Raw genomic sequence first — 25,473 nt, 5'->3', positions numbered from 1 at the left:
CCTATACAAGCCACATTTGTGGAGAATTTGTGACATTTTTGTCATATGCACACAGTGTCATAAATTTGTCAGACTTATGAAACTAAATAGACATATTTTCTTTATATTACATGAAAGGAATTATAGGCCTCAAGTGTCAAAAGTTGAATTCCTCACCACCAGTTCAGCCAGAATCTTTTGGTTTCAAGGACACATGTTTTATTTGTTGAACCTGTTCAGCCATTATTTACACATCTTTAAAATAAAGCCTCTATCCTGTGGTCATGAAAGGAGAGAAACCAGGGAAGATCATAAAGCATCATGTTCTGGCCATGAAATGTTTTAACATACAATGACCAAAACTCAAATTCAACCATACACCTGTGTTCGTCTATTGCCTAGCCAATAAACTATTGTTTCTACCATAAGAAGACAAATAACCGAAAAACCCTGGACAGAGACATAAACGTGTCATTCATTTACCTACACCAAGAGGGGGGTAGAAATAGTATCATACAGACAATCCCCCATGGGAAGCATATTATTTTAGATAGCATTCTGATTGAAAATAAGACATATATAGAAAAGTTTACATATACCAGTTGTCGTGTAGCAATATATGTATAACTATATATGGATCCACATAGTTTTTAATGCTACTAAATGTGAAATATATAGTATCTGGGTAAATCATTTATTCCTAATCAATATACTGTATTAATAATGCATACTTATTAAACGGCATTACCAGATCCAATCCTTTCATAGATACATGATGGAAATATCAGATGGTTACGCCTGTACCATGAGAATATGGACAGATTCTCATATTGTTTTTATGGTTATAACTAAATGAAGAAATTATCACATAATTTTAACCCCCTCCCATCCGCGCTACAGCCTATATACGGCTGCAGCGCGGACTCGAATTTTCGGGATGCCGTTTTTAAACGGCCTCCAGTGACACGCCCCCCCGCGCGCTCCCGCGAGTGCGCAGCGGGGAAAATCTGTGTCGGCCGTGTCCCTTGGACACGGCCGATCACAGATCGTGGTGAATGGCCAATCACAGCGGCCATTCACCACGTGATCAAGCCGTCCAATGAGAGATGATCTCATATGTAAACATATGAGATCATCTCTCATCGCCGGCGCTCCTTACTCACACAGACACTGCAGTGTGAGGAAGGAGGGGGAGCCGACAGCCGCTGGGGACACAGACAAATGTAATCAGGGCACTGATCACCAGTGCCCTGATTACTGAAGGTAAAAAAAACACACACATTGCCCCCCCATCAGTGCCCACAGTGCCCGCCATCAGTGCCCCCATCAATGCCCACAATCAGTGCCCATAGTGCTGCCAGTCAGTGCCCATCAGTGCCTGCTCATCTAGGCACTGATGAGCACTGACTGGCAGCACTATGGGCACTGAGTGTGGGCACTGATGGTGCTGCCCATCAGTGCTCATCAGTGCTGCCCATCAGTGCTCATCAGTGCCACCCGTCAGTGTCCATCAGTGCCATCCGCCAGTGCCCATCAGTGCCGCCTATCAGTGCCGCCTATCAGTGCCCATCAGTGCCGCCCGTCAGTGCCACCTCTCAGTGCCCAGCAGTGCCACCTCTCAGTGCCCAGCAGTGCCGCCTATCAGTGCCGCCTATCAATGCCGCCTATCAGTGCCGCCTATCAATGCCGCCTATCAGTGCTCATCAGTGCGGCATATTAGTACCTCCTCATCAGTGCCCATAAGTGCCACCTCATCAGTGCCCATAAGTGCAGCCTATCAGTGCCCATAAGTGCAGCCTATCAGTGCCGACTCATCAGCGCACATCAGTGAGGGAGAAAATTTTATTTTCAAAATTTACTCGCAGAAAATAAGAAAAACTTTTTTTTTTTTCAAAATTTTCTGTCTTTTTTCTTTTTTTTTTTGTAAAAAATAAAAAACCCAGAGGTGATTAAATACCACCAAAAGAAAGCTCTGTTTGTGTGAAAAAAATGATAATAATTTCATATGGGTACAGTGTAGCATGACCGCGCAATTGTCATTCAAAGTGTGAGAGCGCTGAAAGCTGAAAATTGGCCTGGATGGGAAGGGTGTTTAAGTGCACAGAAGGCAAGTGGTTAATATACAATACACTGGGTAACTAGTAGAGGTGTTGTCCAATAACACCACTAGTTAATGGTTAAGTAATCCTAACCAGGGGGGGCGTGGCTTGCGCGCGTGCTGAATGGACGCTTGAGCTGAGAGCTCTCTGTACCCGGCCGACTCTTTCCCCAGCATAACCGAAGCACAGCGGCTCCTGCTACTCGACACATACCGGACTATCTGGCCGAACACATCAGGATAATGAATAACCGCAAAAGGAAGGATGAGCGGGGCCCGAAAAAGCTCACGGCCTTCTTCTTTCCCCAGCCGCTTCTCCCTGAGAGGATCCAAGATGGCGCCGCGGCGCGCCATGACGGCGGGAGTCCTGCGGCCTACACGGACCTCCCTGATGCGGTACCAGCGACGTCGCCTGAGGACTCCACATCGCTACCCCCCATGCCGGATTCATCTCCTGCTACGCCGGTGACAGGTAGCCCAGCGAAGTCAAGGATGCGCATGGACCCTATTAACCCTTCCGGGATTGCTGTGAGTACCTCCTTTGCCTCTATGCATACTATGTCTGCACTTCAATCTTCTATTGCTGCGTTCCCCACTACTGGCCAGCCTGTACTGGACACTACAATGAAGAATATGCTAATGACTTTCCAATCTTCTCTTATGGCTAATCTTACCAGCATAATGGACAGATTTGCAGGTGAAATGAGGCACATGGGCAGCAGGGTGTCACATATTGAGCATGGTATGCAGGAGTGTGCTGAAACTGTGAATGACCTTGTTGATGCTTATCAGGAGCAGAGGGAGGACACGGATTGGATTAAATCCAAGATAGCGGACTTAGAAGATCGTTCGCGCCGCAACAATATCAAGTTGCGCGGCATCCCTGAATCAGTTCAGCCGAATGATCTTCTCCAACATGCATCCACCCTTTTCACCACCCTGGTCCCAGAGCTGGCTCCCATCGAATTGACTATTGACAGGATACACAGAATCCCTAAACCACGCCACCTGGAAGATTCTGTGCCCAGAGATGTGCTTTTATGCATGCACTTCTATCCTGCCAAGGAAAAAATCCTTAAAGTCTCCAGGCAGCTGGGAACGCTACCTGATCCGTATGCAGAAGTGCAGCTCTACGCTGACTTGTCTCAGCATACACTGCAACAACGGAGGCAACTGAAGTAATCCTAACCAATGGGAAAGAAGTTCCTCCTTCTGGGTTCATATTATTATAATTTTTACGGCCCTTTTGTTCAACACAAAAAAAAAGGAACCCAGATGTGAGATGAGACACACTACAATGCAACAACACTTCAGTACACTTCAACACACACACTACTACATCCATAATCACTATCTCCATCTTGCTCCATCCCTCACTTGAAACTCTGAAGGATGCCAGACGCAACTCCTCCCTAACTGGCCACCATTTTGGGAAGGCAGCCATCTTATGGACTCTGGTAACGACCATTTCAGTCAGCAGCCATTTTATAGTGGTAAATATACGTTGCTGATTATTTGATTATTATTTCCTATTGTTTATTGCCTTCCTTATATATTTTGGATTTTATGCTAAGGGTAACTAGATTACATTCCCAGTCGTATTAACCATAGAAGATTTTTCTCTAAAAACAGATTTTTGTTTTTCTACATTATTATTATTACCAAGTTAGCGCAATATTAGCGATTTAGTCTCCCGTTTTGCATAGCCTATTCTCACTCCAACTGCAGCGTAGTGACTGTTGCCTGCGCAATACGCAGACATTTTGGTCTGATATAAAGAACACTTGTCTATGGTTTTTATTATACCTGGGAAAAACTTAATCCTGCTTTCTTTTTACTTTTATTACTGAGCCACATATCACATTTGCATTTATCGCTTAAGTTTGTATTTTATGTGAAAGTTATCTTTTTGTGTCACCCCAAATCTAGCTATTTATTGTGAATACATATCTTGCGAATAAATATAATAATATATTCTCTATTGTAGTCTGTATTCACTATGATTGGTATATGCTGTTAAAAAGAAATTACCGTATATACAGTACTTCAGCACATTTTATTTGCTGAAAAAGCACCCCCTCGGCTTATACTCGAGTGAGAAAAAAAATTGAAAATGGGGGAAATGTCTGTAATGACAGAAATGACCGGGAATGACTAGGAATCCCCCCCCCCCCCCACCCCGCGCATCCGCCGCTGTTTTGGGATAATATGCCCTAATTACATTATTGATTGAGTGGATGAGCTTTGCCGGTCTGCATGGTGTACGTCACACAGGGGGAGGTGGCTGAAGTGAGCTGCCCGGGCTGCAGTAGACACTGAAGGAACCCGAACCCCTGCATGAGCACTCCAGCATCTCAAGGTTTTTGTACTTTTAATATTATATGTAATAATTTATTTTATATATTTGTATTCATTTAATATCTCTTTATGGGTGACCTGGGTTGGGGGGGGGGGGTTTGGAGGTGAAGGCCTAATGTGGGTTGAGGGGGGGGAGGGGGTATGGAGGTGAAGGCCTAATGTGGGTTGAGGGAGGGAGGGGGGTATGGAGGTGAAGTAAATGAAGTGACTTATACTCGAGTATATATGGTAATCGATTAAAAATAACTCGTTCTATTCGCTCAGAATATTCTCGTCCGTGTAACGCACTTAACAAATTCCTGCAACTGCTTCAGAGTTGCTGTAGACTTCTTGGTAGCCTCTCTGATATGTTTCCTCCTGACTCTTTCATCCAGTTTGGAGCAATGCCCTGATCCAGGGGTGGTTCTGTGTTGTATCAAATACCTCCCACTTCTTAATCACCTGACTCGTGCCTGTCCATAACTTTATCTCTGTAATCTTTTGACAGTGTCTTTCCACCCATAGTTGCTTTAGTTGCATTACCAGGGACTCCAGGAAAGCTCTTTTCATGCTCAAAATGACCACAGCTGATCAGTTGAAAGTCAAATGGCTTTGTTTGCCTTTGGCAAGGTGATTAGCTACACTCGATTGAGTTTACAAGTCATGTTTAGGAGGGGGTATCATTTTTCCAACTCGTCGCTTCTGGTTTTACATTATTTTTTTTTTTTTTTCTGATACTGTATGTTGGTGTCATCTTTCACGTGGATGTTCTAAGTTGCCCTAAATAAATACAGTTGGATAAAAAAAAAAACTGTGTCTGCCTTCATTTTCATGATTTTAAAGGGGGTGATTCTTTTCTAGATCCACTGTAAATACACATGTTTAATGCAAACTGTGCTTCAGTAAATGTTGTTGCCTTTTGCAGATAATCAATTATGCAAACAACAGACCTTTCTCTGCCAGAGAAACACGGTAGTTTTCCAGGAATATAAATTTAAGCCTGTCTCCAACAGAAGGATCATTGTTGATAACATCACCCACAGAAGTGATTAATTTGATGATCATCTTGGCCACGTGGTACCCAGGAGCGGCCTATCAATGAGACAAAGACAATGAAAACTACTAAAATGAAAAGGGAAAGTATGAAGATAGAGATAAGCAGAAAGATTTGCTGCATGAGAAAGAAAGTGTAAACAATGAAGAAAATCAATAAAAATGTACATACAGTATCTATAAGGCCCCTTTCACACGGGGCAGATCTGCTTGGATGGACTCCACTAGCTCACCGGGGATTGCTCTGTTGATCCCCGCTGAGCAGGCGGATGACAGGTCCGTCTCCGCTCACTGTGCACAGACGGATCTGTCGGAGTATACTCTATGGGTCCTCTATAGAGTATCCTCTATGGGGAGATCAGATGAAAACAGACAGCCTGTCCGTTTTTATCCGATCCGACCAGCTGGACGGATAGTGAATGTTTTGCCATCCATCTGTTTATAGCGGATCTTGATGGATCGCATTCCATGCAAGTATCAGCGGACACATGTCTGCTGAAATCCACCTCCCCATAGAGGAGAATAGGTGGCCTGATCAGGTCCGCCTGAAAAACAGACAGGCGGACCTGATTGGTCCGATCGTGTGAAAGGGGTCTAACTGTATCCACCCCTGCATTATCATGTCACTGTTACTGAGACAATAACCTTAAAATACACTTTAAATACACTGTTTAGGGTGCCCAATTAAAATGGTTTAAAGGTACACAAAATGGTTTAGGCTGACTTAATGCATCCCAATATGTGCAAGTCAAGCATCTCATCAGAGAATGCATTGTGAATTAAAACAAAAAACTAGAATTAATACAGACTATTGTTCATTCTTGTACTCTCACGTACTTATTGCAACCTCGCAGACATTTTTTTTACACCAATGCAAGCAATAATTTGGAGTCAACAAATGAGCAATAGCAAGTACTGTAGTTAGACAAAATTCTGCCTCCATAGATTATAGAAATCCTACAGTATACTTGAAATGGAAGTTTTAATTCTCACCTTTGCCTAAAAGGTTTACAATTAATTAAACATCTATATATGTACTCGTCTATTGTTTGCTCACCTTTCCTCCAATCATCACTGTTCTGGGTGCATATTGTTTGCTGGGATCTTTCTTTATACCTGAAAAGTAACATTAGACCTCAATTAGACCTTGTTTATTGCAAACACGTTATATGTATCTTGATTAGTAATTGACAGCTAGATAACAGCTTTAACTAGATAACTTTGGTACAGTATGTGAACGCCATAAGCGAATTTCTAATGATGTGCAACATCATTAGGAATTAATTATTCAGCAGTGATTTGTTTGTCAATTACATTACCTTTGGTCAGAAAAGGTTTCAAGACATGTCTCTCATGGTCTGCTCTGGATAGATATTCAGATAGTCTATAGTCCATATGCAGACACATGGTCTAACACAAACTGTATAACTGGATTTAGTAGTCAATTTGATTTCATAAGTTATATCGTGATTTTTATCACACTGGTCCATTTCCCAAAAATAGCTTCCATCAGACAATCAGAATTCACTGAAGCCAAGCAAATGCAGCTTTCTAGATTCTGATCTGAGTACTGCACGCTACTTTTCTTAATGAACGGTTTTAAAGAATAAGCATGTATAATTCTGTCCTATAGAACAACTGTAAAAAGTAGGTACAATTTATTTGGGTACATTTACATGGGTTTGCACATTGACAAAATTCAATTTTATTAGGCCAGGTATTTCTGGAGCACTGCCCCTTCAAAATTTTCACACAACTTTTGGAACAGGTAAAGGTGTCCAATAAGGTGTGATGGAACTTTCTAGAAGGTATGGGGCTCAGAATATAAAGGGCTTGCAGGTATTTTTGCTGTTGCCAGTGTCTGCAAAAGAGCTATAATACCTGTTCAGCTGACTGACCATAAAGTCACTTGTGAGGTGCATGCTTGAAAAAAACAGGGAGCAGTGGCAGTGAAGGCTGGCTACGCCAACGCTTGGAGATGGCCACTGAAGAAGATTTCAAGTTTGATCCATGGGAAGAAGCTGGTGAGTCAACACAGCAAGAATTATTGGGCCAGCGACAACAGAGAGGGATCCGAGATGAACAGCCAAGCCAGATGGGTAAAAACCACTCGGATAAATGCAGCTTTTTCAAGAATTTAAGAATGTTCTAGAAGCATTTAGGACATTTGGAGGCCTTGGCTGGTTCAATTATAATGAATCCTTTTACCAGAAATGGTCTATTTATCCTAAGTTAAAGTGGGGAATTAAAGATGTAGGCCTATGGCTTAATCTCATTTTACACCAACAAAATAATTTTTTACCAAGTGTAATCTGTCCCAAAGACCGTGTGCGCCGAACAGTCTGTTGTTTGCCGGGCGCTCGGGTTCGGCACATCGTGGATCGGGTGGACAGATTATTGGGTGGGGCTGGGGAAGACCCAGCTATCATGGTACACGTGGGTAGCAATGACATAGGCAGAGGAAGATGGAGAGTCCTAAACGATTTCAGGGACTTAGGAGCTAAGTTGAGGAGTAGGACCTCCAAGGTAGTATTTTCCGAAATACTACCTGTACCTCGGGCCACACCAGAGAGGCAGCGGGAGACTAGGGAAGTTAACAAGTGGCTTAGAAGCTGGTGTAGTAAGGAGGGTTTCGGGTTCCTGGAGAACTGGGCTGACTTCTCAGGTAGGGACGGATTGCACCTAAATGGGGAGGGTGCAGCCGTACTGGGTGAGAGGATGGCCGATAAGTTAGAGGGGCTTTTAAACTAGGTGACGGGGGGGAGGGTACAGATGTAGAACTAGCCAGTGGAAAGCAAGATTCAGAGGGCAGAAATGGTGACATTAGCGGTAGGGTGTTAGGAGCTCCTAAACCCAGGGTGGGTATGGGGAAAAATCAAGAGAGCAGCCTAAAAACATCAAATGAGGATATATGTAACCGGTCAAAATTAAGAGGTTTGTATACGAATGCCGGAAGCCTGGCCAACAAGATGGGAGAGCTGGAGCTACTGATGTTTGAGGAGGACTTAGATTTTGTGGGGATAACAGAGACTTGGTTTGACAGCTTTCATGACTGGATGGCGACCATTCAGGGGTATTCCCTTTATCGCAGAGATAGAGAAGGTAAAAAAGGGGGAGGGGTATGTCTGTATATTAAGAACAGTATACAGATAAATATGAGTGATGATATTAATAATGGAGCTATGGACGAGGCAGAATCCCTATGGGTAGAGCGTCAAAGGGAAGGCGCGGTGGGGAAGGTAATATTGGGCGTATGCTATAGGCCCCCCAACCTGAGGGAGGAGGGGGAGGCGGACCTCATTTTACAGATAGGATTGGCAGCAAGGATGGGAAATGTTATTATAATGGGGGACTTTAATTATCCTGATATAGACTGGGCAGAAGGAACCGCATACTCAGCCAAGGCAAGGCAGTTACTAAATGTTTTGCAGGACAATTACATGGGTCAGATGGTGAATGCACCAACAAGAAACAATGTGGTACTTGATCTACTGATTACCAACAATACAGACCTGCTCGCGCATATAGAAATACGGGGCAACTTAGGAAAAAGTGACTATAGGTCAATACGTTTCAGTATTAATTACAGTAATAGGAAGCACAAGGGTAATATAAGGACACTGAATTTCAAAAGAGCCAATTTCCCAAAACTGCGCTCGCTGCTAGAAAATATCAAATGGGATAGAACCCTGGGAACAAAGAACACGGAGGAAAAATGGGAGTGCTTCAAGAGCATACTTAACCACTTAAGCCCCGGAGGATTTGGCTGCTAAAAGACCAGGGGGTATTTTGCGATTCGGCACTGCGTGACTTTAACGGACAATTGCGCGGTCATGCGACGCTGTACCTAAACGAATTTGACGTCCTTTTTTTCCCACAAACAGAGCTTTCTTTTGGTGGTATTTGATCACCTGTGCGATTTTTTGATCATGCACTATAAACAAAAAAAGAGCGTCAATTTTGCAAAAATAACAATATTTTTCACATTTTTTTATATGAAATTCCCCCCAAAAAAAAGTAAAAATCCAAATTTTTTAACATTTTCGGCCAATTTGTTTTATGCTACATATGTTTGGTAAAAAAAATCGCAAAAAGCGTATTTTGATTGGTTTGCGCAAAAAAAGTTATTGCGTTTACTAAGGGAAAGATTTTTGTCATTTTTTTTGTTTTTTTTCTTTAACGAGTAATGGCGGCGATCTGCGATTTTTTTTGCGGGACTGCGACATTGCGGCGGACAGATCGGACCCTTGACTGACATTTTTGACACTTTTGGGGTTACCAGTGACATTTCTACAGTAATCAGTGCTATATATATGCACTGTTACTGTAAAAATACACTGGCAGTGAAGGGGTTAACTTTATTTGAGAGGGAGGGGCTGTGTGTGTCCCTAGAGGCGTGATTCTAACTGTGATTGGCTGTGGCTTGAGGTGTAGTTACACTGATCAACGGTTCTACATAGTAGAACCGTATGATCAGTGTCTCTACACAGGGAGAACTGACAGGCAGCTTGTTTACACAAGCTGCCTGCCTTTCTCCCTCTCCCCCGACGATCGCAGAGTGACCGGCGGACATCGGGTCCGCCGGTCACACACGCGGGGGGGTGCGTGACCGCGCGGGAGCGGGAGCGCGCCGCCGGCGACGCGCGCTCGCTCCCCAGACCCTCCCAGGCTAGTGACGTACCAATACGTCACTCTGCCTGTGAGGGGCTGACCGCCGCAGTATATGTTCGTGCGGCGGTCGGCAAGCGGTTAACAAGGGGATTGGCCAGTGCATTCCAAAGGGAAATAAATTTAAAAGAGCAAAACTAAACCCTGGGTGGCTAAACTCCAACATAAAAATGCATATTAGTGCTAAAGAAAAGGCCTTCAAAAAATACAAGACTGAGGGGTCATTGGCAGCATTTAAGCATTACAAAGAGTGTAATAAGAAATGTAAAGACGAAATCAGGGCGGCTAAAATAGAACACGAGAGACATATAGTGGAGGAGAGTAAAAAGAACCCCAAGAAATTCTTTAAGTATATAAACAGTAAGAAAGCGAGGCCAGAACACATTGGCCACATAAAAGATGACAAAGGAAATATGGCCACTGAGGACAGAGAAAAGCGGAAGTGTTAAATAATATCTTCTCTTCAGTCTTCACAAAAGAATCGGGGGGCTACACGAGCCTAGCTTGTAAGGCCGAACTAAACAACACACCTCAGGAAGTGCCGCCATGGCTAACAGAAGATAGACTTAAAACTAAACTAGAGAAACTTAACATAAATAAATCACTGGGACCGGATGGCTTGCACCCGAGGGTTCTTAAAGAGCTCAGCCAGGTGATTGCCAGGCCATTATTCTTGATCTTTAAGGATAGTTTACAGACGGGTATGGTGCCAGCTGATTGGAAAAAAGCCAACGTGGTACCAATATTTAAAAAGGGGCCAAGATATATCCCGGGTAACTATAGGCCGGTCAGCCTAACATCTGTAGTCTGCAAGATTTTGGAGGGGATGTTAAGGGACCACATACAAGACTTTAGTCATGAAAAATGTATTATTAGTAGTAATCAGCATGGATTCATGAAAAATCGTTCTTGCCAAACCAATCTATTAACCTTCTATGATGAAGTGAGCTGCCACCTAGATAAAGGAAAGCCTGTGGATGTGGTGTATCTGGACTTTGCAAAGGCCTTTGACACCGTTCCCCACAAACGCTTACTGTACAAACTAAGGAAGGTAGGTATGGACCATAAGGTGAGTTCCTGGATAGAGAACTGGCTCCAGGGGAGAGTCCAGAGGGTGATGATTAATGGGGAGTCCTCGGATTGGGCGGGTGTGGAAAGTGGGGTCCCCCAGGGTTCTGTCCTGGGACCAGTCCTGTTTAATTTATTCATAAATGATCTAGAGGGGGGGATATCTAGTACAATCTCAGTATTTGCAGATGATACTAAACTAGGCTTGCCAATATCTTCTATGCAGGATGTGGAAACCTTACAAGCGGACCTGAACAAAATAACGGGGTGGGCAACTACATGGCAGAAGAGGTTTAATGTTGAAAAATGTAAAGTAATGCACTTGGGGGCCAGAAACCAGAAAGCAAGCTACTCACTAGGGGGGAACCTCTGAGTGAGTCTAGGATGGAAAAGGACTTGGGGGTACTAGTAGACAACAGGCTTGGCAGTGGCATGCAATGCCAAGCCACTGCAAGCAAAGCCAACAGAATACTGGGATGTATAAAAAAGGGGATTCACTCCAGAAATAAAGAGATTATTCTCCCGCTCTACAAGACTCTGGTCCGGCCACATCTGGAGTATGCTGTCCAGTTCTGGGCACCGGTCCTCAGGAAGGATGTGCTGGAAATGGAAAGAGTCCAGAGAAGGGCTACAAAAATAATTAGGGGAATGGAGGACATCAGCTATGAGGAAAGACTACAAGCACTGAACCTATTCTCTCTGGAGAAGAGACGATTGAGGGGGGGATATGATATCAATGTACAAATACTGTACTGGCGACCCTAGCATAAGGAACAAACTATTCAGAGAAAGGAAATACAATAAGACACGTGGCCACTCACTAAAACTAGAGGAAAGGCGGTTTAACCTTAAAGTGCGTAAGGGGTTCTTCACTGTAAGAGCGGTAAAGATGTGGAATTCTCTTCCACAAGCAGTCGTATCAGCAGGAAGCATTGATAGTTTCAAAAAACTACTAGATGGGCACCTTAGAGACCACAACATACAGGGGTATACAATGTACGGTTAAAAGCAAACACACACACACATCATAGGTTGAACTGGATGGACTGATGTCTTTTTTCAACCTCACTAACTATGTAAAACTATGTAAAACAAATCTCAGCTAATCTTTTAGTTTTCCCTTACAAGAAAGGTACATGTTACACTTATAATGAGAGTCAAGGTAAGTGGAATACGTGAATGTTCTTATTGTTCCACTACTTATCCTATAATAAAATGTTTTAAAACTTTGAGCGCATCTAGTCAGGTGCAATGTGATACTTTACCCAAAATCATTTAAGCCGATGAGGATGGAAAACATGCGTCCTTTGTTGGATTTGTAATCAAACAAAGAAAAAGCACACTTTCTAATTTACAGTATGTTTTTACTAATGGTTTTACTTTACCTGTTTTTTCAGGTTCAGGTTGTAGTATAGTGAGAAATTTTAAATTGGATAATACATTTTTTCATATAGTTGAGGATAAGTTGGCAAAAGAGATTTCTGAAAGTGGCATTGTGAATCGATTTTCTTCTCCACTATTAAAGAATTTTCTAAATTTCCCCTTTAGGAGTTGTTCCTAAAAAGAAGTCTAAATCGTGTAGAGTCATCCATCATCTTTCTTTCCAAAAGGCAGTTCCCTTAACCACTTACCCACTGTGCACTTAAACCCCCTTCCTAACCAGGCCAATTTTCAGCTTTCAGTGCTCTCACATTATGAATGACAATTGTCATGCAACATTGTACCCATATGAAATTGCTGCCTTTTTTTCCCCCACAAATAGAGCTTTCTTTTGGTGGTATTTTTTCACCACTGGGGTTTTTATTTTTTGCGCTATGAATGAAAAAAGAGCGAAAGTAATGTAAAAATGCATTCTTCTTTGTTTCTGGTATAAGATTTTGTAGGTTTGTGATTTTTCTTCATACATTTTGTCCAAAAGTTATACTGTCTGCTACATATCTTTGGTAAATATAACCCAAATAGGTGTATATTATTTGTTCTTTGTGAACTTTATAGAGTCTATGAGCTATGGTGGCAATCAATGAAGTGTAATCACATCTGATGTACTGAAGGCCTATCTCATTTCTATAGGCACTATAGGCCGAAAAAGTACAAATACCCCTCAAATGACCACTTTTTGGAAAGTAAACATTCCAAGGTATTTAGTAAGATGCATGGTGAGTTTTGAAGTTCTCATTTTTTCCCACAATTCTTTGCAAAATGAAGGGGTTTTTTTTTTTTTCACAAAATTGTCATATTAACAGATTATTTCTCTCACATGGTATTTACATACCACAAATTACACCCCAAAATACATTCTGCTACTTTTCCTGAGTATAACGATTCCACTCGTGTAAGATTTTTACACAGCCTGGCCACATACAGAGACCCAACACGCAAGTAGCACCTCCAGGCTTTCTAGGAGCATAAATGACACATATAATTTCCTGACAACCTATCACACTTTTGAAGGCTCTGAAGCACTAGGTCAATGGAAACGCCCACAAAATGACCCCATTTTGGAAAGCTAACACCACAACGTATATTCTATCAGGCAATTTGAGTCTTTTGAACATGTCATTTTTTTCCACAAGTTTTTGAAAAATGTGGAATGAAATTAAAAATGCATTTTTTTTTTCTACAGTTACATAGTTACAGTTAGTGAGGTAAAAAAAGACACCAATTCAACCTATGATGAGTGTGTGTATAAGTGTTTATGTCAATAGTACCTTGAATACCCCTGTATGTTGTGGTTGTTGAGGTGCCCATCTGATAGTTCTTTGAAACCATCGATGCTCCTCACTGATACCACTGCTTACCGCTCTGATGGTATAGAATCCTTTACGCAGTTTAAGGTTAAACCGCTTCTTCTAATTTTAGCAAATGGCCGCAAGTCCTTTTGTATTCCCTTTCACTGAATAGTTTGATCCCTATGCTAGGGTCACCACTACGGTATTTTTACATTGATATCATATCCCCTCTCAAGCGTCTCTTCTCCAGAGAGAATAAGTTCAATGCTTGCAGTCTTTCCTCACAGCTTTGTTGCCCTTCTCTGGACTCCCTCCAGTTCCAGCACATCCTTCCTGAGGACCGGTGCCCAGAACTGGACGGCATACTCCAGGTGCAGCAGGACCAGTCTTGTAGAGTGGGGGAATTATTTTTTTATCTCTGGAGTGAATCCTCTTTTTAATACATGCCAATATTCTGTTGGCTTTGCTTGCAGCAGCTTGGCATTAAGCAGAAAACAAAAGAAAGAGAGCGCACATAGCCCTAGTGTAACACCATTTAATGAAAATTATTAAAGCCCTAAAAACAGGTACTCACAAACAAGTGTAGTGTCATGCATGGAAATGATATCCCCCGATCTGATGTATACAGGGTACTCTCCAACTTGCCGGCGGCTCAGCTGTTCGTTCCCGCACTAGTAAGTGGATAACGTCCGGCTAAGCCAACCACCTCGGATGACTCAAGGTAACTCAATGTGGTGCGCCTGCACATGGTCCAGCCGCCGCTGCACACTCTGCAAGAGCCGGATACTGTAGCCAACAGTGCAGTTACACAGAGGGGAGATCCCCGATCAGGACCCAGGACATGACATTCATGGGGTTGCTAAGGACAACGTGTGTGCGCTCTCTTTCTTTTGTTTTCTGCTTAGTTTCTCTGCCTCACATCCCATGGAGGGTTAAGAGAGCTGCCACTCTTTTTCTTATGTGTTTCACCACTGGCCATACTACAAGGTTCCCCAGCTTGAGAATTAATCTCCAGGATCTGCGCAGGGACTGGTAATGTGTTTCTCTTTTGAGCAGCTTGGCATTGCATGCCATTGCTGAGCTTGTCGTCGTCTACTAGGACCCCCAGATCCTTTTCCATCTTTGATTTCCCCAAAGGCTCTCCCCCTAGTGAGTAACTTGCATTCGTATTTCTGGCACCCAAATACATTACCTTACATTTTTCAACATTAAACCTCATTTGCCAAGTAGATGCCTGTTAGGAATGCTTCCTGAGCACACTGATGTGCTGTCATGATTCTGCAATCCAAAGGGTTAACCTAGAGCAGACTAATTGCAGTAACTGGCAAACAGGCTGCCTTATTTAAACAGCTCAGAAGCACTGTGTCTTCGCTGTCTTGTCTGCAGCTCTTCCTGTGTTCCTGAAGCCTGCTTCCTGTTACCTGTTTGATATCCGTTTGATCTTTGGCTTGTTCCTGACCTTGTTGACCTGCTGCCCGTCCTGACCCACGGCTTGTTTGACCATTCTCTCGGATCTCCCTTGTCTGCTTTTCTGCCTTCGGATCTTGACCGGTTTCTCCCTTGGTGGGGCGACCCTGAGGACTGCGACCTGGTATCCACACGCAGCAAAGTCCATCCTCACCACTAGAGGCCCTGGCGAAAACCGGTGGATACTTAGATTCCGCACCTCAGGTTAGCCTGTGTCACTTACCTTGGGGGGTCTCGTCTAAGCTCTGCCCTCCAGCACACGTGGGGCCTTCCTCTGCCATCAGGCTACCACATGTATCCCTAACAAAACAAGACAGCCATGACGTAGCCTACAAGAGAAGCTTTACCGTTGGAAGAGATCTGCCAACACCTCGCAGCCCTGTCTCAAGCCGTAAAGTCGCTTCAAGACGGCTACACACAGCTAGAGGAACGGCTGCGCTCTACGACACTTCAGGGGGATCCTCCTGTATTATCTGCTTCCTCTCCTGCTGCAGCACCCTCTGGACCTGCTTCTGGCCCTACCGTAGTGATGCTGCCACCAGAACCTCGAGTTCCTGCTCCAGAAAAATATTCCGGGGATCGCGGTAAATTCCGCGCATTTCGCAACGCCTGCCAGCTGTATTTCTCCCTGCAACCTCAAACCTTTTCTTTGGAGACCACCAAGGTGGGGTTTGTTATCTCCCTGCTCCTAGGCGAACCCCAGTCCTGGGCTCATCGGCTCCTTGAAGAGGGCAGCCCCCATTTAAACTCCTTACGGTCATTTTTTGAGGCCATGGCACAGCTCTATGATGACCCGCAGCGATCCTCCACCGCAGAAGCTGCGCTTCATGTTCTTCAGCAGGGTCGCAGGCCCGTAGAAGTCTATGTCACTGACTTCCGCTGCCTCAGTTCCGATACGTCCTGGAACGAAGCAGCACTCCGGTATCAGTTCCGTCTCGGTTTGTCGGAAGGACTGAAGGACGAGCTGGCGCGGGTAGGTGTCCCCGACACCTTGGAAGATTTGATTTCTCAGGCCATTCAAATCGACCGACGGCTATGGGAACGCAGAGCAGAACGATCTCCGCAGCAGTTCAGACAAGCCTGGAAGCTACCAGTTGCTCCTCCTGCATACTTTTCTTCCACTGGGTCAGCTCCTACCAACCCCGCTCCCGCTGGAGTCGCCTCAGATACGCCTGAACCTATTCAACTTGGGATCATATGGCCTGCTTTGTCCCCGGAGGAGAGACGCCGTCGCCAGTTGGGTAACCTGTGCCTGTATTGCGGTGAACCTGGCCACTATGTGCGCTCCTGCCCGGCAAAATACCATAAGTTCCTGCCGGCCTCACCATCCAGTTGTGTGGCATCTGTTACCAGTTCCTCCCGCCTAGCCTTTCCTGTGTCATTACAGCTTCCGGAAGGACCCGTCCCAGTTACAGCAATCATTGACTCGGGAGCCTGCCGTTGTTTCATTGATCGCTCGTTCGCCCTGCAACATGGCGTACCTCTCCGGCTCAAGATCCAGGACCTCACCATCTTCCTGGCTGATGGCTCCCACATCAAATCCGGGCCCGTGACCCAAGAAACTTTTCCCCTTCCTATGGTCTCCTCCTCTGGCCATAAGGAACTGATTAGCTTGGATGTTATCAAATCCCCCTTATTTCCCATTATCCTGGGATTACCGTGGTTGCAAGCACATAACCCACAAGTCAATTGGATCACAGGCACCATCCAGTTCCCATCTCTGTACTGCAAGAATTCCTGTCTACCCGCTCCTCCTGAATTCCCCAAGACTCTGTTCTGTCTTGAATCTGAACCTGATGTATGTTCTGTGGTGCCCAAAGCATACCATGATTTCCTGGACGTATTCAGCAAACGGGGAGCAGAGACCTTGCCCCCCCACCGTCCATATGACTGCCCCATCGACTTGCTCCTAGGAGCCGAAATCCCGTTCGGCCGGATTTACCCACTTTCTGAACGTGAGCTGGACGTCTTAAAAGACTATGTAGACGAAAGTCTGAAGAAGGGGTTCATCCATCCCTCTACCTCTCCAGCAGGGGCAGGTATCTTCTTCGTAGAGAAGAAGGATCACACCCTCCGACCATGCATTGATTATAGGGATTTAAATAAAGTTACTATTAAAAACCGTTATCCCCTTCCTCTAGTCCCCGAACTCTTTCAGAGACTCAGATCTGCCGTCCTGTTTACTAAGCTGGATCTTCGTGGGGCGTACAACTTGGTGCGCATCCGAGAGGGCGACGAATGGAAGATTGCTTTCCGCACTAGATTCGGACATTTCGAATACCTGGTAATGCCATTTGGCCTTTGTAATGCTCCTGCCACGTTCCAACACTTTGTGAACGACATCTTCAGGGATTGGTTGGATATCTTCGTCATTGTATACTTGGATGACATCCTAATCTTGTCAACATCCCTAGAGCAGCATTGCGAGCACGTTCGAAATGTCCTCGGTCGCCTTCGCCAGCATGGTCTCTACGCCAAGGCCGAGAAGTGCGTTTTTGAGCAGAACAGTATCCCGTTTCTGGGGTTAATAATTTCCACAGATGGAATAGAGATGGATCCTCAGAAGGTCTCTGCCATTCTGGACTGGCCACCTCCATCAGACAAAAAGGGAGTACAGCGCTTCATTGGCTTCGCCAATTTTTATAGGAGGTTCATTAAGGGGTTCTCCAACATCATAGCCCCTATTACTCACCTTACTAAGAAGAATGTCTGCTTCCAGTGGACCCCAGAAGCTCAGTCCGCCTTCTCGGTTCTTAAAAAAACATTTTACCTCTGCCCCTATCCTGAGTCACCTGGATCCTGCCTTACCCTATCTCCTGGAGGTAGACGCATCGGAAGTTGCGGTCGGGGCAGTCATCTCCCAAAGACAGGGAACTAAAGACTTAACTCACCCAATAGCCTTCTTTTCCCGGAAACTCTCTCCCGCGGAGAAAAATTATGATGTCAGCGATCGGGAACTCCTGGCTATCAAAGCCGCTCTCGAAGAGTGGAGATATCTACTGGAAGGAGCATCACACCCGATTCTTATAAGAACCTTGAGTACTTAAGATCTTGGACTAAAGCGACTTAGACCCCGCCAGGCCCGATGGGTCGAAAAATGTCAAACTGGATGCCCTGTCCCGGATGTTTGATAATCCTAAAGAAGATTTGGTACCTGACACTATCCTGTCAGAGAAAAACTTCCTGCTCCTGCTCATTAGCCTGAAATCCCATCTTGAGCAAGCCTCTGCCAACATTTCCGGTCCACCTGGGATACCCCTGTCACGCAAGGATGGTTTGTTGTGGGCTAAGGACAAAATCTTTGTCCCAGAGGGAGTCAGAGTTTCGGTTCTAGCTGCCTGCCATGACCACCCTCTGGCTGGCCATTTTGGCATTCATAGGACCCTCGACCTCATGCAACGCACCTTCTGGTGGCCTGAAATGGAAAAAGACTGCAGAAGTTATGTGTCTTCCTGTGTTTCTTGCTCCAGGAGTAAAACAACCAGAAGTAAGGCGTGGGGTCTCCTCAGACCACTCCCCATCCCTGACCGGCCCTGGCAAACTATCGCCATGGACTTTATCGTGGAACTTCCACCTTCAGCCGGGTGCTCCACCATTTTTGTGGTTGTAGACCGGCTTACTAAGATGGCCCACTTTCTACCCCTCAAAGGTACCCTCTCTGCGAAAGAAACTGCAGAAGTCTTTATTAGGGAGATCGTGCGACTCCACGGGGTACCCAAGAACATTATCTCGGACAGAGGGGTACAGTTCACGTCCTGCTTTTGGAGGGCCTTGTGTAAGCTACTAAAAATTGAATTATCTATGTCTTCAGCTTACCACCCACAGACGAACGGGCAAACAGAGAGAACGAACCAGACCCTGGAACAATATCTCCGGTGCTTTACCACCTTCGTCCAGGACGACTGGGTAGCATTACTACCATTTGCGGAATTTGCCTTTAATAATTCACGACATTCTGTCACCGGGCAATCTCCCTTCTTTGCCAATTATGGGTTTCATCCTTCCTTTCTGCCCGACTTCCCATCTGATTCCGGAGTGCCCGCAGTTCAGGTCACCATTGACTTCTTCACGAGTAACAACAAACTTCTGCAGGACACCTTGGCCAAGGCTCAGATAGCGTCCAAAAGAATCTTTGATGGGAAAAAGAGGGGAGAACTGATTCTCCAACCAGGTGACCAGGTCTTTTTATCCACAGCTAACCTCCGCTTGGCATGCCCATCCAAGAAGTTGGCTCCCAGGTTTATCGGGCCATTCCCTGTTAAAAGAAGACTCAATGCCATGTCCTATGAGTTATCCTTACCTTATACCCTACGGATCCATCCTGTGTTCCATGTCACTCTTTTAAAACCCGTAGTTCCCAACGCCTTCCCCGGCAGAAGCCCTGGACCTCCGGAACCAGTGATGGTGGATGGCGACATGGAGTACGAAGTTGAGGCTGTACTTGATTGCCGGAAAAGAGGTAACCAGCTTCAGTTCCTTATTAAATGGAAGGGTTATGGCCCGGAAGAGAATTCATGGGAACCTGAGAGTAACATTCATGCCGGAGACCTGATCCAGGCGTTTTTTCTTGCCCATCCTCAGAAAAGCAGTTTGTTGGGCACCCGGAGGTTGCCTTTAAGGGGGGGGGCAATGTTAGGAATGCTTCCTGAGCACACTGATGTGCTGTCATGATTCTGCAATCCAAAGGGTTAACCTAGAGCAGACTAATTGCAGTAATTGGCAAACAGGCTGCCTTATTTAAACAGCTCAGAAGCACTGTGTCTTCGCTGTCTTGTCTGCAGCTCTTCCTGTGTTCCTGAAGCCTGCTTCCTGTTACCTGTTTGATATCCGTTTGACCTTTGGCTTGTTCCTGACCTTGTTGACCTGCTGCCTGTCCTGACCCACGGCTTGTTTGACCATTCTCTCGGATCTCCCTTGTCTGCTTATCTGCCTTCGGATCTTGACCGGTTTCTCCCTTGGTGGGGCGACCCTGAGGACTGCGACCTGGTATCCACACGCAGCAAAGTCCATCCTCACCACTAGAGGCCCTGGCGAAAACCAGTATATACTTAGATTCCGCACCTCAGGTTAGCCTGTGTCACTTACCTTGGGGGGTCCCGTCTAAGCTCCGTCCTCCAGCACACGTGGGGCCTTCCTCTGCCATCAGGCTACCACATGTATCCCTAACAATGTCCTTCCCATTATTTTCTTCAAGTCATCCTGTAAGATTACCGTAGAAGTTATTGCCTTGCTTAATTTAGTATCGTCCGCAAATACGGAGATTGAGATGTTTATCCCCTCCTCTAGGTCATTTATGAATAAATTAAACAGGATTGGTCCCAGGACTGATCCTTGGGGGACCCCACTTTCCACATCAGACCATTCTGAATACTCCCCAATTATCCCCACCCTTTGGAGTCTCCCCTGCAGCCAGCTTTTAATCCAGGTACTCACTCTATGGTCCATACCATACGTAGCTTAGTATGTACAGTAAACATTTGTGGGGAACTGTATCAAATGCCTTTGCAAAATCCAGATATACCACATCCACATACCTTCCTTTATCTAGATGGCAGTTCATTTTAAATTAGGGTACACCCCAAAAGAGTCAGAAAGATCAAAAATAGAACAATGGCTGGGTAAGGTCGGTATCCATCTTCTATGCTGCACAAGGTACGGAAAAGTCCTGTGGGATCCATGCCTGGTTCATTTTAATGAACGTGAGCTTGTCCACATTGTCTCTGGACAGGCGGCTGCGCTTGTCTGTGATAACGCCCCCAGCCGTGCTAAATACACGTTCAGATAATACACTGGCTGCAGGGCACGCCAGCACCTCCAAGGCGTAAAGGGCAAGCTCAGGCCATGTGCCCAATTTGGAGACCTAGAAGTTGAAGGGTTCTTCTGAGGTGCTGGCGGTGCCCTGGCTGCGTTGGCGACCTCTTCCTCCTCCTCCTCCTCCTCCTCTGCCTTGGCCTTGTGCTTCCACTGTGGCCCCGCTGTCAGGTGGGAATGCCAGCAGCATCGCGTCTACCAGCATGCGCTTGTACTCGCGCATCTTGCGATCACGCTCCAGTGAGTGAATTAAGGACGGTACGTTGTCCTTGTAACAGGGATCCAGCAGCGTGGCCACCCAGTAATCAGCACAAGTTAGAATGTGGGGAACTCGGCGGTCGTTGTGGAGACACTGCAGCATGTAATCGCTCATGTGTGCCAGGCTGCCCAGAGGCAACGAAAGGCTGTCCTCTGTGGGAGGTGTATCGTCTGTGTCTTCTGTATCCCCCCCAGCCACGCACCAGTGATGGCCATGAGCTGACCTGGGTGCCACACTGCTGTGAACATGGTTCCATCTCCTCCTCCATCTCCTCCTCCTCCTCCTCATCCTCCAGAACTGTGCCCCTGCTGGACAATTGTGTACCTGGCGTTTGTGGGTGCAGGAACCCACCCTCGGAGCCACTTGTGAATGACTGCCCTAAAAGCCATGGAAATGATCCCTCTTCCTCCTCCTCCTGTGCCACATCCTCTTCCATCATCGCCTGATGCGTTTTTTCAAGGAGGCATAGAAGTGGGATAGATAAGCTGACAACGGCATCATCGGCACTGGCCATGTTGGTGGAGTACTCAAAACAGCGCAACAAGGCACACAGGTCTCGCATGGAAGCCCATTTATTGGTGAAGTAGTGCTGTTCTGCAGAGCGACTCATGCGTGTGTGCTGCAGCTGAACCTCCGCTATGGCCTGCTGCTCGCACAGTCTTGCCAGCATGTGCAGGGTGGAGTTCCACCTAGTGGGCACGTCACATATGAGGCGGTGAGCGGGAAAGCCAAAGTTACGCTGCAGCGCTGACAGGTGAGCAGAAGCAGGGTGGGAACGCCGAAAGTGCGCACAGGCGGCCCGCACTTTCTGCAGCAGCTCTGACATATCGGAGTATTTTTGAAGGAACCTCTGCACCACCAAATTCAGCACATGCGCCAGGCAAGGGATGTGCGTCAAACCGGCTAGGCCCAGAACTGCTATGAGGTTTCGCCGGTTATCGCACACCACCATGCCGGGCATGAGGCCCGCTGGCACCAACAACTCATCGGTCTGCTGTTCCATGCTCCTCCACAACTCATGCGAGGTGTGGGATTTTTCCCCCAAACATGCAAGTTTTAAAACTGCCTGCTGTCGTTTACCCCTGGCTTCGCTGAATTTGGTGGTGAAGGTGTTATGCTGACTGGATGAGGAGGCAGTAGAGGATGAGGAAGCGGAGTAGGAGGAGTTAGGAACAGGATGTAAACTGAAGCGCCCTGCAATCCTCGGTGGTGGAAGGAGATGCGCCAAACAACTTTAAAAGGTGTATCTCACACGTACCGATACAGACTATGCCGCAATTTAATTCTTTTTACCCCAAAGGGTGTAGATTGAATAGCGGAATAGAAAATATGATATAAAAAAGTGTATCTCACACGTACAGACCCAGACTAGGCCCCGATTACAATTTTTTGTACCCTAAAGGCAGGAGGAGGAGCAGGAGGAGTTCGGAACAGGAGGCAAACTGAAGCACCATGCAATCCTCGGCGGTGGAAGATGCGCCCCAAAAATTTGGAAGGTGTATCTCACACGTACCGATACAGACTATGCCGCAATTTAATTCTTTTTACCCCAAAGGGTGTAGATTGATTAGCGGAATAGAAAATATGATATAAAAGAGTGTATCTCACACATATAGACCCAGACTAGGCCCCAATTACAATTTTTTGTACCCTAAAGGCAGGATGAGGAGTAGGAGGAGTTCGGAACAGGAGGCAAACTGAAGCACCCTGCAGTCCTCGGCGGTGGAAGATGCGCCCCAAAAATTTGGAAGGTGTATCTCACACGTACCGATACAGACTATGATGCAATTTAATTCTTTTTATCCCAAAGGGTGTAGATTGAATAGCGGAATAGAAAATATGATATAAAAAGGTGTATCTCACACGTACAGACCCAGACTAGGCCCCGATTACAATTTTTTGTACCCTAAAGGCAGGATGAGGAGTAGGAGGAGTTCGGAACAGGAGGCAAACTGAAGCACCCTGCAATCCTCGGCGGTGGAAGATGCGTCCCAAAAATTTGGAAGGTGTATCTCACACGTACCGATACAGACTATGCCGCAATTTAATTCTTTTTACCCCAAAGGGTGTAGATTGAATAGCGGAATAGAAAATATGATATAAAAAAGTGTATCTCACACGTACAGACCCAGACTAGGCCCCGATTACAATTTTTTGTACCCTATAGGCAGGATGAGGAGTAGGAGGAGTTCGGAACAGGAGGCAAAGTGAAGCACCCTGCAATCCTCGGCGGTGGAAGATGCGCCCCAAAAATTTGGAAGGTGTATCTCACACGTACCGATACAGACTATGCCGCAATTTAATTCTTTTTACCCCAAAGGGTGTAGATTGAATAGCGGAATAGAAAATATGATATAAAAAAGTGTATCTCACACGTACAGACCCAGACTAGGCCCCGATTACAATTTTTTGTACCCTAAAGGCAGGATGAGGAGTAGGAGGAGTTCGGAACAGGAGGCAAACTGAAGCACCCTGCAATCCTCGGCGGTGGAAGATGCGCCCAAAAAATTTGGAAGGTGTATCTCACACGTACCGATACAGACTATGCCGCAATTTAATTCTTTTTACCCCAAAGGGTGTAGATTGAATAGCGGAATAGAAAATATGATATAAAAAAGTGTATCTCACACGTACAAACCCAGACTAGGCCCCGATTACAATTTTTTGTACCCTAAAGGCAGGATGAGGAGTAGGAGGAGTTCGGAACAGAAGGCAAACTGAAGCACCCTGCAATCCTCGGCGTATGGAAGATGCGCCCCAAAAATTTGGAAGGTGTATCTCACACGTACTGATACAGACTATGCCGCAATTTAATTATTTTTACCCAAAAGGGTGTAGATTGAATAGCGGAATAGAAAATATGATATAAAAAAGTGTATCTCACACGTACAAACCCAGACTAGGCCCCGATTACAATTTTTTGTACCCTAAAGGCAGGATGAGGAGTAGGAGGAGTTCGGAACAGGAGGCAAAGTGAAGCACCCTGCAATCCTCGGCGGTGGAAGATGCGCCCCAAAAATTTAGAAGGTGTATCTCACACGTACTCATACAGACTATGCCGCAATTTAATTCTTTTTACCCCAAAGGGTGTAGATTGAATAGCGGAATAGAAAATATGATATAAAATTGGTGATTTTTCAATAGCACATGTGAACACAGCAGTATCTTATGTTTTATGTCACGGTCAGCTCTGCAGCAGGTTATGAAGGGAAAAAAAAAAATTCCCCTTTAAGTTTGTAATTTTTAAATAGCAGATTAGTACAGACTATGCCACAATTTAATTTTTTTAACCCAAAAGGGTGTATATTGAATAGTGGAATAGAAAAAAGTGTATAAAATTTAAAATCACTCAATAGCACATGTGAACACAGCAGTGTCTTATGTCACGGTCAGCTCAGCAGCAAGCAGGCTATGAAAGGGAAAAAAAAAAAAGATTTTATAATAGCAGATTAGAACAGCAATCTATAGTGAAATATAACTGAACACTGCACACAACAGACGGATAAAAATAGATTTTTTTTCTCCCTCCTCCTCCTCCTCCTCAGTGGGCTCAAGTGAGGGCAAAAAGATTGTTCAGTGCACCACCCCCCACACAGCAAAATCGATGTAGACTGTCCCTGCCTAATCTCTGCAGCCTGTCCCTAAAATGCTCAAAAAGATCGTTCACTGCACCACCCCTCACACAGCAAAATCGATGTAGACTGTCCCTGCCTAATCTCTCCAGCCTGTCCCTAAAATGCTCAAATAACTTTCCCTGCCTACACTCCGACCTGTCCCTGCATTCTTTTCGGACACAATTTTTCACTGTCTGTCCCTAATCAGCAGCCAGCACGTATGATGTGTGCTCTCTCCCTATACTACAGCAGAATGACGCAGCGCATTGGGTCTCTCGAACTTATAAAGACATGATCACATGCTTCAGATGGCTAATCACAGCTACTAATACATTAGTAGGCATGGCTGGGATGGCTTAAGGCACACCAGTTAAACGCTTGTTGATTGGC

General features: G+C 45.4%; 1 protein-coding gene across 1 annotated transcript in view; it reads right to left on the bottom strand.

The window, feature by feature from the left end:
• PYGM (glycogen phosphorylase, muscle associated) overlaps positions 1 to 25,473 on the bottom strand; it is a 982,083-nt gene that overhangs the window by 133,151 nt on the left and 823,459 nt on the right. Inside the window, exons 15-16 of the mRNA XM_082270768.1 lie at positions 6,525 to 6,583; positions 5,365 to 5,506 (exon numbers count right to left, since the gene is read on the bottom strand). Of these exons, the coding sequence (XP_082126894.1) occupies positions 5,365 to 5,506; positions 6,525 to 6,583 (201 nt within the window). The remainder of the gene's footprint in view (positions 1 to 5,364; positions 5,507 to 6,524; positions 6,584 to 25,473) is intronic.

The sequence above is a fragment of the Pelophylax lessonae genome (assembly GCF_965119305.1).
Source record: "Pelophylax lessonae genome assembly, chromosome: 10".
Taxonomy (NCBI): Eukaryota; Metazoa; Chordata; class Amphibia; order Anura; family Ranidae; genus Pelophylax; species Pelophylax lessonae.
This window is presented reverse-complemented; position numbering and strand designations above follow the sequence as displayed.